The sequence below is a fragment of the Arabidopsis lyrata genome (assembly GCF_000004255.2).
Source record: "Arabidopsis lyrata subsp. lyrata unplaced genomic scaffold ARALYscaffold_7, whole genome shotgun sequence".
NCBI lineage: Eukaryota > Viridiplantae > Streptophyta > Magnoliopsida > Brassicales > Brassicaceae > Arabidopsis > Arabidopsis lyrata.
In genome coordinates, this window is record NW_003302549.1 from 6,765,480 (window position 1) to 6,784,522 (window position 19,043).

A 19,043-nucleotide genomic window follows, 5' to 3' on the forward strand; every position below is an offset into this window, starting at 1 on the left:
CAAAAAATACCATTTAGTTGTATGAATTAAACGTGAGCCACGAACTTTTAGTATAACTTTAATTTGAATTTGATTGTCAATATTATGAGAAATTTTTTGATTCGATGAACATAACCAACCAAGAAAGATGTTAGTTTGCTCATTTTGAATCAAAAAATTACTCGTAATCAAAAAATTACTCAAAAAAATATCAAGAAAGATGGTGTCTTCTCTAACCGAATGACCGACTTTTTCAGTATATTTGAAAGAATTCAAGAACGACAAGGAAAAAATTTCAATCTTCTCTTTATCTTTAATTTCTCATAGTGCAAATGTTAAAGCGGATAATTTGGCACGAAAAGTTTGTACCGAACTACATCATATCACTTATTTAAACAACATTCCCAATAAATAGTTTTTATTTTTTATTTTTTATAATTAAAAGCTGTTGATTAAAAAATAAAAATTACTCAGAATCAAAACTATCATCTATTAAGAAGCTAAGTCCAAACTGTCTATTTCTAAATGGGCCAAATATACGGGCCAAAATTAAATTTTAGTTGTGTGATTCACAAACCAATAAACCTGGTTTAATTTGGAGTCATTCTAGTAAAGCTGAATGGTTATCGATAATGTTTTGGTTTTCAATGTAACCGGAGCGGTTTATTTGGTTTAACACAAACGAAGATTCAGTTAACCCTTGCTTATCGAATTCGCCGCGCCTCTTCGTCTTCTTCAGAGAGACACTCTTGGCCAAATTTGAAACTTTCCAGGTAATCTAATCTTCTTCTTCTTCTGCTCTTCTCTGTAGTAAGCGTCGCATGAGAAATCTCCTGGTCGGTTTTGAGACATTACCCTGGGCTCTAATTTCGGTTGATACCTTGACATGTCCGTCTATTCTTCGAGGGTGAATTTTGTTTTCCAAATTCAGATTTAAGATCTGACCCAGTGTTGAAAAGTTACAAAAACTTCTGGGTTCAAGGTTGCGGTTGCGGTTGGGTTGCCAATATTATTTATGTGGAATATCCTCAGTGGCAGTGTTCGTTTTTTCTCTCTAGTTAATGGTTTTTGTTTAGTAGCGTTTTGGTGTTTTAGGGAATAAGGACACTGCCACTCATCTTTTCATGAACAATGGTATTTGAATGTGCATATTTTTCCTGGAATGGTTTGGTTCACATTTAATACATAGTCTCTATGGCTTAGTTTTCAAATAGGTTACTGGGGCTCTGTTGAGGTTTATTTAGCGCTCGCGTTTGGTGGATTTATGTGAGGCATCTTAATTTATCTGTTCTTTGCGAATCATCACTTGTGCTAAACTTAAAGAAAACGTTTCCATGGATATTTTTGAATTGCAGCTGATTTCCGATTAAATCACAGGAATCATGGAGAGTGTTCCAGTGGAAACACTTTCTGAAACTGGTGACTGTCAGACGAATCCAGAATTGAGTGATAAGCAGAAGAAAAGATCCGGGAAAAAGAAGAGAAAATCGAGGAAACCGGAAGATGAGTTGAAGATTAATGATTCTCATATCAGTAGCCAGATTGGGAGCGCAGATGAGGCCTTTTCATCTCATGAGAAATCCACCAGTGAAGATCAAGTCCAGTTATCCGAGAATCTTTTGTCTTCATTACCTGCAGAGTCCTGTCAACGAGATTCAATCTCATGTGGAGAGCCTGGAGCTACTTTACATCATAAAGACCCAATCTCATGTGAAGATTCACTACCAGATGCTAATAGGAAGGGTTCCAGTAGAAAAAAATCAAAAAGGAGAGAGAAGAAGGAGACAGAGGACGCTTCCTGTGACGAGAAAATGTTGGATGATGCACAAAAAATCACCAATGAAGACCAAGTTCATCCACCCAACAATCCTTTGTCAAACGGTATAATACAAGAAGGATCACATGAACACAATCAGGATTCTTGTGAGAAGCCTGGAGCGGCACAACTTTGTACAGATCCAAATCTGTCAACCTGGGAAGATTCACAGCCAGATGCTACTAATATGACTAGTTCCCCGAAAAAAAAGAGAAAAAAGAAGAGGGGTAGAAACGCGCTGAAGGAAAGTGGTGTTGATACAAATACTACCAATGCAGAGGTTGTTGTAAAATACAATACTATTACTGAAGCTGAAGGATCAAGATCGATGAGTATAGAGGAAAACTCCATTACTAGTGTTTTGATAAATAGTTGTCCTAAATCCAAGGTTGATACTGGGGAACAACTAGAGGGCAACGACGTCAAAATCAATGAAACTGTGTCCCAAACTGAGAGTCCTAAAGCCAAGAAAAGGAAGAAGAAAAAGACCAAAACAATGGATGTCTGTGACCAATTAGGAAATACTCTGCCAACCTCCATGAAAAGTGGGCCAGTAGAGTGTGTGGAAAATAATGATGGGAATAAGGAAACAGATGGAACCACTGAAGTTAAAGAGGACGTTCTTGAAGTTAAATACGATATTATTTCTGAAGCTGAAGGATCAAGATCGATGACTAAAGAGGAAAAATCCGCTGCTAGTGTTGTGATAAGTAGTTGTCTGAAATCCAAGGATGATACAGTGGAACAACAAGAGTGCACAGATGTCAAACTCAATGAAACTGTGGCCCAAACTCAGAATCCTAAAGCCAAGAGAAGGAAGAAGAGAAAGACTAAAACATTGGAGGACTGTGACCCGTTAGGAAATACTTTGTCAACCTCCACGAAAAGCGGGCCTGTAGAGTGTGTGGAAAATAATGATGGGGATGGTGGCCGAGAGTTAATTAGTTATTCAGCAAGTCAGAGGGAAAATTCTGTAACTGGGGAGGAAAGTGGTTTTCAGAATCTCGGAAAAACTAAAGAGAAGGAAACAGATGAAAACACTGAAGTTAAAGAGGACATTTTTGGAGCAGGTATATGTGATGTAAGTAGCAAAAAACAGAAGAGAAAGAAGAAAACATCATCTGCTGATCACAAAACTGCAGATATCGAGGTCTGTGAGCCATCAGGATCAGTAGAGTGTTTGTTGGATCATTCAAACGAAAAAGTCATACAAAATTGTGATGAGAATGCCGGAAAAGAGTTTAGGGGAGAGGATAAGACAAGTAAAATTGAAGAATCTGCAACGAGAGAGAAAAGCAAAGTTCAGAAATCTGGAAAACGTAAAGAAATGACAAAAGATGAAAATATTGAATCTAATCAGGATGCACTAGGAGCAGACGATGTTAGTGATGTTGGGGGCAAAAGACAGAAGAGGAAGATGAAGAAGAAAACAAATTGTGAATCAGTAGCCACCGTGGATAGCGAGTCAGTACAGTGTTTGTTGCATCAATCAAGTAGAGAAGGTGTGAAAAATTGTGATGGGAATGCTGATGTGGAGATTGCCAGTAAGGATTTGGCTAGTAACATTGAAGATTCTGCGAGTAAGGGGGAAAGTGTTCAGGGTGTCAAAAATACCAAAAAGAAGAAAAAAGATAAGAAGGGAAAAGTTGATCAGGATGCCTTGGGAGCAGAAGGTGTTAGTAAGGTTGAGGTCACAACAAAGAAAAGCAAGAAGAAGAAAAATTCGTTAGATCATAAAACTGACAAAATGGAGGAGGACAGTCAAAAGGAAAATGAGAATAAGAGAGAAGTTGATCAGAATTCTTTGGGAGCAGAAGGTGTTAGCAAGGTTGAGGTCAAAACAATGGAGAGCAAGAAGAAGAAAAATTCTTTAGATCATAAAACTGATGATATGGAGGAGAAGGATGATGTTTCCTTACCTAGTAAAGATGCAGAACCAGAATTTGATAGGGAAAAGCTTGAAACGTCTTTGTCAAGTTCTGTCTTAATACAAAATAATGTGGCTCAAGGAGTTGCTTCATCAGAAACTGGAGATGTACCTAGATGCTCATGTGCAGGTCAACATACCAGAAAGTTGCTTGTATTTGATTTGAATGGAATCCTTGCAGATATTGTTCAGGGTTTTACAGGTCCATTTGTTCCAGATGGTAAAGTATCATACAGATCAGGTAAGAAAGAATGAATTTCAATGTGGTCACTTGTAAGACATACTTCTTTGACTGTAGATTAATTCATTTGTCCTTTTTCTATAGTCTTCAGGAGGCCTTTTGTTTCTAGTTTTCTCGACTTTTGCTTTGAGAGATTTCATGTTGCGATATGGTCCTCCAGACGCGTGTAAGCTTCTTGAACTGATTAAAAACTCAAATGCATTGTTTTTTGCTGTTCTTAGTTACATGTATTATACATATAGAAGTTTAATTCGTCAATTAACTCCATCTCTCCTTTTCCTCTTTCTAGTGGGTTGGATTATATGGTGAGCATTGTCATGAAAAACTATTCGAGGAATCTGTTGTTCTGTTTTGTAAGTGATTTCTAAACCTCTATGAGCTATTTTCTAGAATTTGAGAGTTGATGATGAGAAATGCAGTTTACATATGCCAGAACTAAATTATGAGAAATGCAGTTGACATTGAGATTGTAGTAACACAGTCTACAATCTTTTATAAGCTATGTAACCTGCATTTCTTTGACTATGAGATATGTAGTGTACATACGAGCAGAACTCAATTCTAAATTTTGGTCCAAAAAACTAGCTAATGAACTCAGCAATCCTAGTCTTGATAATGTACACAGGATCAGAACAAGTGCACTACAACGAAGTTTAAAACTCAGGAGAAGAACGATAAACCTCTGTTCCTCAAGGATCTACGAACAGTATGGGACGGTTTTGGGACATGCACCAGTTGTGGAAAGCGAAAGTACGATGAGACAAATACTTTATTAGTTGACGATTCCCCCGACAAGGCCTTGTGTAATCCTGTAAGTACTCGAGCACTCGCAAATAGGCTTATGCATTCAATGTCACTTTTAACCTTAACATCGTTTGGTATTGCTCTTCTTCTCTTTTAGCCACACACTGGAATCTTCCCTTCCCCGTACCAATACACAGACCGTCAAGATTCTGCATTGGGTTAGTCTTTACATTATCAAATTACTCAACAGCAAAGCAAACATATTGGTTCTCAACATTCTATTTCGATGAAATACTAAGAACAATGGCACACTGATGTTTCATTTCTTGTGACAGGACGTGAGGGTGAGCTAAGGAAGTATCTTGAAAGATTAGCAGATGCAGAGAACGTTCAGAAGTTTGTAGCGGAGAATCCATTCGGTCAGACTGCCATAACTGAGACACACGAGTCATGGGAGTTTTACTCTAAGGTCGTCGAGGCACATAAGTAATTCGTCCACAGGAGTTGTGACTATGTAATTGCTCTGGAGCTAACAACAAGTATGTGAAGCAGATGCAGATGCACACATAGATGAAGTTCCTTCTGGAAGTTTACTTTAAACTCTTTCACATTACAACTGATATTGTATCTCTTGTGTTTTAAAGACTAACGTCGATATACATTTATCCTGTTTATGGTCATCTAGATTCAGATTTGTAATTTGTCTTCAAAATAAGTTTGATTGGTACTCGTTCAAAGATACAAAATCATTATTTTAAATATGTTTTGATGGATGTAGAGTAAACCATTCAGAGTCTAATCGTCACAACTTGGAGACATTAAAAAAGGAGCATAATCGTCTCAACTTCGAATCTTCAAGAATCAAGAATGAAAAAAAAATAACACAAAAGTTAATATTAAAAAAAAAAATCATAGTTAATAATAATTTCCACTAATTAAAGGAGAATAATTTGCATAACTTGGAGGGGAAGGTCAGAATCAGACATAAACCAAGTCTTTATTGATCACAAAGAACAATTCTGTTTTCCGCTTTCTCAATTTTATTTTCTTCTTCTTCTTCTTCTTCCTCCAGCTTCAGCTTCAGCTTCAAGTGTACAAAGACAGGTAAAAGGAGGAGAAGAAGAAGATCCATTAAACCGTATCTATCTTTTCTCTCTCCACCTCTATTTCGATGGCGGAGGGCGAAGAGAAGAACGGAATTATTGATTCGATGCCTTTGTTTGCTAAGGAGCTTATTGCCGGCGGCGTCACCGGCGGTATAGCTAAAACCGCCGTTGCTCCACTCGAGCGAATTAAGATTCTTTTCCAGGTACCAAATCATTATCCAGCTTGGTATTGTTTCTTCTACAGAACTAAGATTGATTTGTCCCCTCGGGTTCAAGCATCGAAATTAGAGAGCTTTAGTGTTGTATTCTCAATTCGAATCTTTTTTTTTAAAAAAAAAATTCTTGTTACACAATTGCTGAATTATAAGAAGCTCATGATCATTCATGTATTGATCTCTTTGTCAGACCAGAAGGGACGAGTTTAAAAGGATAGGACTTGTTGGATCAATCAACAAGATTGGCAAAACTGAAGGTTTGATGGGTTTCTACCGGTACGTTTGTCTTGAGTTTTAGATGCGTTTTGGGCTCTAGTTCAGTCATATGTGATTCTTAACCTCTTTTTCTGTTTTCCAACAGAGGGAATGGTGCAAGTGTTGCTCGGATAGTTCCCTATGCAGCCCTTCATTACATGGCTTATGAGGAATACAGGAGATGGATCATCTTCGGTTTCCCCGACACTACTCGAGGCCCTCTACTTGATCTTGTAGCTGGATCATTTGCTGGTGGTACTGCGGTTCTCTTCACCTATCCTCTTGACCTGGTCCGGACAAAGCTCGCTTATCAGGTAATCCTGCTTCAAATCTTGTGTTTATGTGTCTCATCTAGAGATAAAACATTAGTAAGCTCATAGAGAGTTCAGCAGTGCAGGTTGTTGGTTCAGCAAAGGCGCAGGTAAAATCTTTTCCCATGGAACAAATCGTTTACAGAGGAATTACCGATTGTTTCTCGAGGACATACAGAGAATCTGGATTCCGTGGCCTATATCGTGGTGTAGGTACATCCTAACCACATCGTTGGATTTTTAGATCGTCAACTCCTCGAAGGCTCAATTAAGATTTGATCTTTCTTTGGTTGCTTGTGATGCAGCTCCTTCTCTGTATGGGATCTTCCCTTATGCTGGTTTGAAGTTCTACTTCTACGAGGAGATGAAACGCCATGTCCCACCTGAACATAAGAAAGACATTTCCCTGAAACTCATATGTGGTTCGGTCGCTGGATTGCTTGGTCAGACCTTAACATACCCTCTCGATGTTGTCAGGAGACAAATGCAGGTTTGATCTGGTTCTACTTCTATCGAACAAATCCTTGAACCCTCATATAATGATCCTGGGTTATTATAACCGAAACTCCCTGCAGGTTGAGAGACTATATTCAGCCGTTAAGGAAGAAACAAGAAGAGGAACAATGCAAACCCTTTTCAAGATTGCAAGAGAAGAAGGTTGGAAGCAACTCTTCTCAGGGCTTAGCATCAATTACCTTAAGGTTTGTGAGTAGTTTCATTGATCTATCTTTGTTTTCGGACTATGGACAATTAAGTTACAAACACTTTTTCTTTTGGGTTTCTTTAGGTTGTGCCTTCCGTCGCAATCGGATTCACAGTGTATGATATTATGAAGCTGCACTTAAGAGTCCCGCCGCGAGAGGAACCTGAGGCAGAAGCTGTGACAACACAGAAAAGGAAAGTTTTCACCTAATTCTAAGATCATCATATGATCTGATTTTTTGTGGTGTTTAAAACCACAGATTATTATAAGAGATTGTACATTCCATTTTTTTCGTAGAGGAAATTGAAGCTAACATTCCTCCAAATAAACTGTCAGAATTCCAATCGAATACTTTAGGACCTCTATGTAAATACAGAATTGCTTATAGGTTTTGTTCATTCAGGAATTTTGTTGAATACTTAATGCATCTTACCTTAAGAAATAGTGAGAGACAGATTGTTGATTCTAAGGATTTCTATATATTTTCATGCTCATCGGTTTCTTAACCCAAAAAGACAAGTTGCAGAAGAAAATTTCCCAGCTGTTCTATCTTGCAGGTTGAAACAGTGCATACACATCATCTCTACTATTTCTGCTCAGGATCCTAAAGTAACCGAACCCCCTCAGATTGCTAATGCGCTATGAATTAGAATGGTTCTGCAGATGATTTTCAAGTAGACAAAAGCAGATGTGGCAAACAACAAGAAGGCGGTCCATTAAGTTCTAGGGTGATGCTTACTTAACAAATGTGTATCAATGTTGAATATTGATGAGAAAGAAGACAGAAGTTGATAGGCTGAAAAACTACACATATGAGTATTGACTATTGAGCTTGTTTGCGGGCAGCTTCTACATTATGGCAGAAAGCAGCAAAGTTTATTACAGAGACATTGATGGAGAACAATAAAGCTGCTCTTACAGAAAAGCATATTAGGTTCGATTAACTTGCATCTACTTAGTTAATTCATAGAACCTTATTATCTAGAGTTCAAGTATGATACGGTAAGTCAACAGATTTTACCAATACCAAACCGGCTCGGTACATAACATCCTGGTTAGGTACTTACAAAAGGATTTACTCTAATGCTTTGAATTTAAGATGTGATTCTCATCCCCTTGTGCTCCTCACATCTCTTCCGCCCTTTCACTGGAGATTTCTCGCATACCGATCCATTGTACAGCTTAAAGCCACAAATTACTTGACTTACAGTTGCTGACTGAACATTTTCGGATGATCCGTGGTTCAAAGTTTTATCTTTGTGCTGCCAACATCTTCTGCTTCCTTCAGGAGCACTTCTTGTACAAGGCAAACCATTCTTTGTTGTAGCTTCACAAAAAAGACCCGGACTTGGATCCTCTTGGTTCATGCCTGTACATGTCTCGGATTTGGATTTATCCTCTTTGACGGCCTTATCACGTTCTGTTGGGTTCAGCAGAAAGAAGAAGGCGTTAACTCTCATTCCCTTGTGATCCTCGCATCGTCTTCTCCTTGAAACAGGTTTTGTTCTGCAACGTACCATGTCAGGTAAAATCACTCCACATATATTGTCAGTTTCTTCGCATTCTCTTACAGTAGGAGCTTCACACGGTATGTGTTTTTCGGGGGAAACACGTGAAAGTCTCTTCCCTTTATGCTCTGAGCATCTCTTTCTTCCTTTGATTGGAGTTGTAGAGCAAGTAGTACCATCTTCTAGTAAGACTCCACAAACAGAAGCAGAGTCAGACCCATCAACTATGTCATCATGTCTGTCTGAAACCGGTTGAGGTCTGGACCGACTGAGTCTAAGTAGAGATGGAAGAGAATTACCCTCCTTCTCAGCAGCATCAGAACTGACCTCTCTCTCTTCTGCAGAATCAGACTTCTTCTCTTCGGTTCGGTTGCCACTTTTGTTCTGAGTAGTAGGAAGAATTGTTTGAGACAAACCCTGCTTAAGAAAGTCATGATGAGCAAAAGATCTAGTATAAGACCGGAGCCGAGATCTAATGCTTTCACTTTCAGCTTGACCAAGATTAGCCACAAGAACATCATCTTTTCGGCCATGGTCATGACCGAGCTCAAACAGACCCGGGAAGGCTCCTTGGACTCTGTATCTACCTACACGATCTTTCCCTTTTCTGAAATTTTCCTTATCGCTGGCTCCTATCAGAATCTGTGTTCAAGTATAAGTTTTGACGTTAAAAAAATGCGTTTTTCCAACTTCGAGCTTATCTTGATGACAAACATGAGATACTAAGCCACTATCCAACAAAATGTACAAGTTATAATGTGATGAAGGAGATTAAAAATGAGACCTTTGGACCTAAATCTCGAGAAATTAAGGAGTAGTCCGCAAAAATCTTGCGTAATTCTGCAGTTTCTGAGACGGGTTTACGCAGAAGCATGGATCGGGCGAAACCCTGAAAAAATTCCAGAAATATTGAAGAAAAGTGTGGTAGGCGTTAAAAACGGGATCTTTATATCAAATATCCAAGAGAATTCATTCGAAATTCTGTTGATATCGAAAGGGTTTCAAAGGAATGCAAGATGGAGCAAAACCCTAAATTTCTTGAAATCCGAGAGGAAATTCTTTAGAGAGTACCTGCCACTTGGAAGAGACGGCGTCGTGATTAGTTCGAATGTAGTCGTCTCTCTTGAACATCGTTTCTGATCGGACTTCAGAGTTTGACCGTTAAAAATGGAGAATTTACAGATTCCTTTTTCAAATTTGAATTCGACACTGCTAATGAATAGTTGATGGCGTTGGAATCAATAGTCTCAAATTTGACCACCGTTGGATACTACTTGTTCAATAGTTTTCTAATACTATTGGTTCAAAGTTATTAAAAAATGTTTAGTATAAAAAAGTAATTGACAAATGATGGTTTTTTAATATATGTAAAAACTCTAGAACATCAATCTTCTAGGAACAAAGGGAATATGATCTATTTAATTAATGATGTTGACAAAAAAAAAAAAAAAAAAAGCAAATCCCACGTCTATAATTTATACATACACCATATTAATCTATTTTGATAAAGAATTCTTTAAACTCGAGAAACGGAGAAAGACAAGAAAAATAAACATAGATGAGTAGATGAACTCGAAGTTAGACTATTTTTTTTTTTATATACAAAAATTAGAATGCACCATATGCAAAATGCATTCAACATATATACAAGGAAGCGATTTAACAAAAGAATCTTTGATCAATCAGAACCAGACATTGATTATTCACTTGAATCTTCAACTTTCTCAGAAGCTGAAGAAGAGATGTCACTGAAACTTCCTACATTGTGTCTCTCTATCGCCTCTCTCAGTTTCTGGAACTGCATAAATGTTTGCAGAAGCTTATTAGACTTATAGGTCGCCATTAAGACTATATACAATGCAGTGGCTATACTCTGCTTTCGTGATAGACAAGTGACGTTTGAAATTAAAGAGAGCTGGGGACAAGAGGAACTAACCTTGGCAAGAGAGCATGAGAAGGATTCGACTTGGCCATCAGCACCGCTGTAGAAGTGGAAGTATGGTAACACCTTGACGTTCAAGCTTTTGCAGAGAGACTTGTTCTCATCAAAGTTTACTTTAAGGAACAAGATTTCAGGGTGTTCTTTCGCCGTTTTGCAGAGCTGGAAAAGAATAAGAAATAAGCAAGCCAATAATTTGAAAAAACTTAAGAAATTATGGTTCAAGACACCCGAATTGAATGAAATGAGAGATGATATACACGAAGATACACAATTGTTAAGTAGCTAACGGGAAATTACCTTTGGGAACATTGCACGGCAAGAACCACACCAAGTTCCATAAAAATCCACGATAACTAATCTTTCTCCGGCATCTTTTAACGCGTTCAGAAACTGCTCAGTTGAGGTAATGTCAATCATGTTTGGCCCTGCTTTCCTCTCCCACCATTTTGGCTGTTCGGTTTCAGCAGCTAAAGCTTGGACCTATCCCAAAACACACACATACATTTCATCTCTTATAATAACACAATGTATTACCACACTAAACATTCATAAAGATAGATGTTATTTAAAAGCCCTTTACGCAACTTGGCTTCAAATACAGTGTGAACTTAAACACAGGACTGATGTAATCGTCTATGTTACTGAGAGACCTAACTCAAAATATCTCCGAGTGGACCAAAAAGACCACATAAAGAGCAATCACAATCAATGTCGCAAAAGAAAACCCTAAATTCCCAAGCGACTACAAGTTGACATAAGTTTTAGTAGATTCTCAATAAGTGGAACATGGGTTCTCGAATTTAGGCCACAAAGTTGAAATCCAGCACAAAAAGTTACGAAATTGAATACCTTTACGGAGAGAAACTGTTTCCTTGATGAGAAAACTAGATTTCCGATCGGAGAAGAAGTAGTAAGGGAGGAAGAGGACAGACCGTAGAATCTATTGCTTGAACTCAGTAACTGTCGGATCTCAATTGGTGAAGGACTCGGATTAGAATTAGAAGAAGCGTAAAGCGAGAAGCTTAGGGATCGTAACGATGTCGTCGTCGTCGTCGTCGTCGGAGACATTTTTGTTTGTTCTGTTTTCGCTTTCTAATTTTCCCCGGAAAAAGTATCAAACGAATTTCAAAACAACCCCTTTAGTTTTGGTGATTTTCTCATTTTTCCGAATTTTCTATTTTCTTACAATTGTATCCAGGAGAATTGAAAAAATTATATGCATACATCACGTAAGTAGTTAAGTTAGTTATATTACAATAAATAAATAATCATCTTGTTCGAGTTTAATATCAATCTATATAATATTAGATCCCAAAAGAGTTAAAATTTGACGAGATATTGACAAATTAAAGTAATTCTTATATCAACTCTCAAATCTTAGAAATACAATTAACATGCGAATGAACAAGAACAAACACATTCTCGGGATATCAAGTTCCGTAAAAAAAAACCACAAGCCTTGCATACAAAATCTATTAAACTCCAACATTCTCTTATTATAAAGTTGGACTGACTGATATATATATCACCGCAAGAAACAAAATTTTCACCAAACTAATTAATATTCTAGATATTATTTGGTATCAGGGATTATGGTATGGTTTATAAGAGTAGTAATTAACTCCCTAATTTCTTAAGCAGGTGAGTTATAATCAGTGTTCTAAAAAGCGGTCTAGGCGGTCGCCTAGGCCCCGACTAGACGCTAGGCTCTCATGCGACGCCTAGATAACCGTCTTGACCGCCTAAAATTACATAGAACTTGTTTAATGTATTTTTTCAATTTAATTAGAGTTTTATTTATATATATAGTTATAAATATTCATATATTGTTTAATATAAATATAAATAAATGTTTTATTTAGTTTTTGTTTATAATTTCATAATTTTTAGTTTTATATAAATATTTTATATAACTTTTATATATAATATCATATTTATAATGTTTTATGTTATAAACGTCTAAACCGCCTAAAAAATCGCCTAGGCTCCGATTAGGCGTTCTAGGCGCTAGACACTGGGTCACCGCCCGCTTAGCGCCTAGCGCTTTCTTGAACACTGGTTATAATTAAAACAATCACCCGTGAACCATTCCGTGCGATAGAGCCATTAGCAAAATGGCAGCCTCCTTCTCATCTTGAGGGAAAACTTGCTGGTAAGCTGAACTTTTGCTCAAGATTATTGCTAGATCATCGAAATAAATCTTGTCTGAAGATGAAGAAGGTGATAACATCGTGGAGTTGCTCTGAGTCTCCAAATCCTCGGCTGCTTTGGTCTCATCTAGTGTGATCATTCTCTTACACATGTTTACCTTTAGGGCCGAAGGAGAGGAGAGTTTATAAACTCCATTTGATATCTTGTTCTTGTTTTGCATTTTCTTCTTCATGAGCCGTGGCGATATGTCAGAGACTGCGGTTGCAGTTGCCGTGGCCATAGCGGCCCGCCTCGCCTTTCTTTGCCTTATTCCACAAGCATTACAAAGAGACTGTAATAACAAAACAAAAAAAATGATAATTTAGTTAATTATCTTGTAACATTATTTTTAGAAGATCTCGAAGTTTAAGAGATCTGTTTAAACCTAGTTAGAATACTACATGAAACTGTTTTTACCAGTTAGAGATTTGTAGATTTATTTTTTATTTGCTATTAATTAACTATAAAAAAGGACATTATTTCTTCGTGAACTTCTACTTATCAATATGACATTAAACTTAGGCATATATTTTAACATTAAAACCAACAAAAAAAAACTTAGGCATATATGTTTAATTAACAGACCTTGGGACCTCTCGGACCACTTCTCCAAAGAGGAGTCTTGGTTGTGTTACAATCGGAGCAAATCCTAATCACGCAATCGTTGTTATAACCATGCTGTCTTTCCAGATAGCTTAGGTTTGAGGATTGGTCGTTATTAGCGTGCTGTTTGTTGCTGTCGGTGGTGGTAATAATCGCCTTTTTCTTCTTCATCAATCTCACCTTCGAAGATATCCACTTGAGCGAATTAGTTCCTGCCTTATCTTTTGTCGGGGATTGAGGAAGATTGGTTTGGTCTTGATGATTATATTTCTTCTTTATCGTCAATTTTAGTCGTGTCTCCTTCTTTGGCACCATTTGATCACTTGATGATGAACCACCATCAGATACAAACTTGGTCTGAAATTTCCATATGAATATAAACCATATACAATTAGAGTTTTGTTCATTATATTTTGTATAAATTTCTCTAGGATCATCAAGAGTTAATATTGACATAAAATTTATTTGAACTTATACCTCGAGAGGTTGAGAGAGATGGGTATCAAGAACATCATGAAAAGTGTTATTGTTGTACCCAACTTGATCTTGGTGAGAGTTGATCAAGAAAGGAAAGTAGGAAAGAGACAGTGACATCGAAGAAGAGGGATTAGAAGAAGCTTGGTGATGAAAATGTTGTTGTTGATGATGATGATGAAGAGAGGATCCAAGAGAAGCGAAAAAAGGTTGATGGTTTTGATCTTCATTGAGATCTATAGTGTAATGAAAATTCGAACCCATGACCGATAGAGATCGATGAAACACAAAAGAGAGGGAAGACGAGAGATTAGGAGAGATCAGGGACAAGTAAAGAAGGATCCAAGCTATACTATGTTTGACCCTTTTTTAAGGCAATATATAGACCACGAGCACAAACAAATGTTTGTGTATATGTGTGACTATATATGTGTGTATATATACACATATTAATTCTAATAATAATTAATTAGAAGAATTTAAAATATGGATAAACCATTATTTAATTTGTGTGCCATGTTTAATGTATAAAATATCAAAAAAAAATCTAATATGTATAAAAAAGAAGTACGGTATTAAGCAAAAAAAAAAAAAAAACAAATCAAGAGATTATGTTATATATATGAAGCCAAATGTATTCTTAATCGTCTTTAACATTTAGGGATATTGTTGCTACATACAAATACCATTTCTCAACACATAAACAAAAAAAAACTACTTTTCTGAAGGGAATTGATGAGTAGTTATATTTACTTCTTGTATTTTTTGGGGGTTCAATTCTTATTTTATGTTAATAAATTTGAAAAAATGAATCATGTAGAACATATCATTATTATTAACAAGTGTCTTGGCGTCTTGCTCACTAAAATAAATCTCATATTTATTAGGGTTTTAATATAATATAACCTTTTTTAGGAAAATGGATCCCTATAAAATTTAGGGCAGATGCCAGTGTTATATACTTACGCAAGGAAGTAATAAATGGCCATGTCTAGAGACTGATGAAGAGCAATCAACGGTCTGAATATCGGTGCTGCTAAAAAAATGATATGGTTGGAAATTGTAAGAGATAATGGTAAATAATAGAATTATAGTTGAGATCTATACTGAAAGTTTAGATAGTCGATTGAGCTACTAGTGTACTGCTGGTTAAATTGCTTAATTCGAACTACAACGGTTGAGATCCAAAACTTATTCATAGTTATTTTGTGAATACTTATTTATCGACGTTGTCAAACTGTGGAGAAAAACACAAACCAAAAGTAATAAATTAAGAGGTTCACGTGAGTCCATCTGAAAACAAACACATGAGACAAATGAGTGTAGGAATGGTAGTGGACGACCCCAAACACAAGTAATCCGATCCTATCTGTAATATTTCGTTACCATACAAAAGAGAGAAAAACAACCATATAACATATAATAAGTAGATAATAATTGTAATTACTTGAACAAGAGCCACACATATCATGATAATGATCAAATGATGCGTTGCAACCGGCTCATCTGGATGATCTAAAAATTTAGGGTAAAGTTAGATCAGGTCCTAAGTGATCATGTGATGAATAAAGAACTATGCACGAAGATAAGAAATTCTTTTGATTCCCGGTTCAATAATACTACGTACATGTGTCGTCAGTATATGATCGAGAACTCCATTGTTTTTTTTTTTTTTAAATTGCTACTTAGCCTTTTCATGATCTAAAAATGATTATTATCGTAGTCTGGATTAACCAAGACGACAAAAAGCATTTGGTTAATGACTACTAGATCTACAAGTTTAACAAGTAAAGTAACTTTTCAATTCGGTCGTTGTTTAGAGGTATATATTTTCTTAAGAAGATAAAGCTGTGTACGTACTTGAATGATCAAGATCTGTTAATTGATCAACCTAACGAAACATAATCGTGAATCCATTCACTATCGTCATTGATTCGTTGTTTTCTTAATGGTTAATCATTGCAAAGGTTGAAAAATGTTCGATAAATACCCCCAAGGAAATTATAAACAGGACCTTCAAAATAGATTCAATGAGGTTGATCGGTCATTTCTATCAAAAAGTTTGGTGATTAGTTAACTATATTTGTATACTGTATATCAATCATATGTTAAAAGACCACAGACAAATTATACTAGCTAGTATATATAATATATGTATATCAATATCTTTAACACTTTATCTTTCCAAGGCATGTGATTCATCAATAATCATTCTTAGAGAGAGAGGCAGTCCTGGAGAGAGGGGAATCATAATTGAGCGGAAGAGAACTCAGAGAAGACAAGAGATAGGTTTAGAATGGCAAAGGAAGAAAACATCCCCACCTTAGCATTCGCCAAAACCATTCAATTCCTTCTGATCAAGTTTTACAGGTCACTCAGGACCCCTCCTGCACATATATTTTCACTTTCATGAGTTTAGCTACTAAACGTTCTAAAAAGTTGTTTAGTTTCCAATTTGCTTTCGAAGTTTGATTTTATGTGCAAATAATGATTGATTATCGCTTAGGATTCATTCCCGCAAACTCGTAACTCTACTATTTCCAAATTTCATAAATTGAAGTTTGCTATAATGAGCATCAAGATTCGAGTAAAGTTCGGTGAAGATGAAGGAGATTTGATCAAAAAGAAGAATAACATTCTAAAGATTAAGGGCTTGATAGATGATTTAGACAACATCATTATTGTTATACAATGTGAATTATGATCCATGTCTATTTTTAGAGCAGGGACAAAAAGTCTAAAAATCAATACACGGATCAAAAACAAACAAAAGAAAAAAAGCGAGGATCTATCACCTTTGAAAGTTCCTTAGCTACAACTTGCTTTATGCACATACATCCAATTATCGCAGCTAATACGTAGCCCCACCACATGTTCAAATTTTTATAAGAAAAAACTTAATTATAATTTTTACCTTTGGGTAACTAAATGGTAAAAACAATAACTAAACTTTAAGTTACTTAAAAGTATATCTAAAGAAGTTCAGACAGACTTAACATGTAGGCTCTAGACCTTTCTTCTGACAATTATCATGCGAATTAGTTTGGATGTCTTTTCTTACAAACTCTCATATTGAACATAAAATAAAATCTGAAACGAGCGAGGAAATAAAAGCTGCCTATTGTAAGATCAAACATGTATGAATTTGGACCAAGTAAAAGTAACGTATGTAATTTTCAGAAGCAGGAAAAACTTAATAATTTTTCTAACTCCGGTCCGTTTCAACGGGTGTCCATCAACAACTATAAGCCCTAGCTAGTTGCAACCATTGAAACACAGCTAAGGGCAAGAGGGAAACTTACACAAAGAACAGAATCTGAATCACAATAAATGAAGTAAGAAGGAATCAGATATATACATATGTATTTAGGAAAAAAACAGAAGTGGCATGAGAAAAATAAACGATAGAGAGATGGGATACGTATGCCGCATAGGGATCACAAATTCTCACCAAGTGACAGTTTGAGAGGAACAAGACACATATTTAGACATACATATGAGACTGAATGTACATCTATATATATGAATGTCAGTAAAATTGGGGTTATGTCCAACATTTTGGTACTTTTCATGACTTGTCTCTTTTTTTTTGGTTTCTTCTATATAATAAAATTTCCCAAAAGGGACCATTACCTCTCTGATATATCTTCACCACCGTATCAATCTGTCTTGTGACATATATTGATCTGTGTGATGTGAGCTCTCTTTCTCTTCGATATTATCATCTAATCTTTACATCATTGTCACATATATACTTTTCATCCATTTAAAACGGATTTTCTAAGATTTTCTAAGTTATATAGTCCAGACTAATCTTCAACATACGTATAGAGAAATATTAATTATGTGGTGGCCAAGCATATACGTCCCCAAACCCAAACCCTAGAAAGCCTAGAAGATAATCTCTGAAGAATAAATGCGTCGCGATCGCTATCTTGTTGTCCACAGAGGAAACGGTTTAGTACAGCCGATTTTATCCTGGTTTGGTTCGGTTCGGTTCGTTTAATGATCCGGTTTTGTCCATTGTTTCTATTCCATTATTATGTTATTGGGCTGAAAACAAACTGGACTTTTAAAAGGGCATCTGTATGTTCGAATTCAAACATAATTTTCCTTTTTTTTTCTCCCATTTAGGTTCACTTGTTTATGATTTCTCATCTTTTCCTCTACAACATTGCAGTAGAAGTAGGTTCGACCACTTGAAAAAAAAAATATGTCAGATAGCAAAATTACAAGTTACAAGGGGGAATTTGAACCGGACTGTCTTTCAAATTCTTAGGACTTTACTACAAGGTTGAACCAAATTTAGGACATGAACAGGTTAGTCTAATTTAACCTACTAATTAGTTTTAGTAATTTGTTTCCTTTATAACACAGATTAACTAAGTAAAAAAGAATGAGTTGATGATACTAACGGGCCTTTGAACAAAACGTGAGCCCGTTTGGACTTAAAATTTGGATGGAGAAAGTCCAATTTACCTAGAAGGAATCGAGTGAAGAGAAACAAAAGAAGGCAAAAAATAAAGGTAGAAATGGGACAATATATTTTGTGTTGTAAAAGTCAAGGAAAGCTGCAACATCAAATACACATGCGTAAACGATCGTAAAATAATATTTTGTATGGAGTCCACCGTCACTATGTATGCATAGTAACTTACTTTTTTCTGCCTATATAAACGAACGAATTCGTTCGTTGTAAATCACAATTGATACTTCAACAATAAGAAGTTATAAGAACTCTCTCTCCTCCTCTCATCTCTTTATTTTCAGTATCCCGATCCTTCTGCGGGTATAATTTTCTCTTCATTAAATATTTATATATCTACCATAAAATCAAATACTCTTTTATAACACGTTATCAGCACGATCACTCTATGATCGCTGAAAAAAAAAATACGGTATTATACTGGGCGGTATGTCGCCTCGTTAAAAGAAAAAATATGAGAAAAAAAAAAAGGAGAAAAGAAAATTATATAAATAAATAAAAGAAACTATATATGTATATATATATATGTTACTTCATGCACCA

General features: G+C 36.1%; 5 protein-coding genes across 10 annotated transcripts; 2 read left to right on the top strand and 3 right to left on the bottom strand.

Annotated features, from left to right (window-relative positions):
- Nucleotides 1-655: 655 nt before the first annotated feature.
- LOC9305695 (transcriptional regulator ATRX) lies at nt 656-5,476 on the top strand. 6 transcript variants are annotated; one of them, XM_021017582.1, is made up of 7 exons: nt 659-752; nt 1,335-3,963; nt 4,048-4,129; nt 4,253-4,316; nt 4,589-4,774; nt 4,865-4,925; nt 5,043-5,476. In XM_021017582.1, exons 2-7 carry the CDS (start codon nt 1,362-1,364, stop codon nt 5,195-5,197), a joined length of 3,150 nt encoding a protein of 1,049 aa, XP_020873241.1. In that variant the 5' UTR covers nt 659-752; nt 1,335-1,361; the 3' UTR covers nt 5,198-5,476. The 6 variants fall into 6 exon arrangements, with proteins under 6 accessions (XP_020873240.1, XP_020873245.1, XP_020873241.1 ...); XM_021017584.1 differs by having other exon boundaries at nt 674-752; nt 1,357-3,963; XM_021017583.1 differs by lacking the exon at nt 659-752 and adding an exon at nt 1,025-1,245.
- Nucleotides 5,477-5,660: 184 nt separating this feature from the next.
- On the top strand, nt 5,661-7,766 carry LOC9303648 (mitochondrial substrate carrier family protein P). The gene is made up of 7 exons (XM_021017950.1): nt 5,661-6,016; nt 6,219-6,304; nt 6,390-6,597; nt 6,681-6,807; nt 6,900-7,084; nt 7,170-7,295; nt 7,382-7,766. Exons 1-7 carry the CDS (start codon nt 5,879-5,881, stop codon nt 7,505-7,507), a joined length of 996 nt encoding a protein of 331 aa, XP_020873609.1. The 5' UTR covers nt 5,661-5,878; the 3' UTR covers nt 7,508-7,766.
- Nucleotides 7,767-8,102: 336 nt separating this feature from the next.
- Nucleotides 8,103-10,082, bottom strand: LOC9303649 (protein EFFECTOR OF TRANSCRIPTION 1). Its single transcript, XM_002869578.2, has 3 exons — nt 9,877-10,082; nt 9,590-9,694; nt 8,103-9,447 (listed from the first exon to the last, which is right to left on the bottom strand). The coding sequence occupies exons 1-3, from the start codon at nt 9,934-9,936 to the stop codon at nt 8,392-8,394; spliced, it is 1,221 nt and encodes a 406-aa protein (XP_002869624.1). The 5' UTR covers nt 9,937-10,082; the 3' UTR covers nt 8,103-8,391.
- A 197-nt stretch (nt 10,083-10,279) lies between these two features.
- Nucleotides 10,280-11,932, bottom strand: LOC9305696 (thioredoxin-like 2-1, chloroplastic). Its single transcript, XM_021018068.1, has 4 exons — nt 11,597-11,932; nt 11,045-11,227; nt 10,742-10,906; nt 10,280-10,603 (listed from the first exon to the last, which is right to left on the bottom strand). The coding sequence occupies exons 1-4, from the start codon at nt 11,813-11,815 to the stop codon at nt 10,505-10,507; spliced, it is 666 nt and encodes a 221-aa protein (XP_020873727.1). The 5' UTR covers nt 11,816-11,932; the 3' UTR covers nt 10,280-10,504.
- An 829-nt stretch (nt 11,933-12,761) lies between these two features.
- Nucleotides 12,762-14,443, bottom strand: LOC9305697 (putative GATA transcription factor 22). Its single transcript, XM_021017938.1, has 3 exons — nt 14,018-14,443; nt 13,523-13,897; nt 12,762-13,229 (listed from the first exon to the last, which is right to left on the bottom strand). Exons 1-3 carry the CDS (start codon nt 14,276-14,278, stop codon nt 12,822-12,824), a joined length of 1,044 nt encoding a protein of 347 aa, XP_020873597.1. The 5' UTR covers nt 14,279-14,443; the 3' UTR covers nt 12,762-12,821.
- Between the last annotated feature and the right edge of the window lie 4,600 nt (nt 14,444-19,043).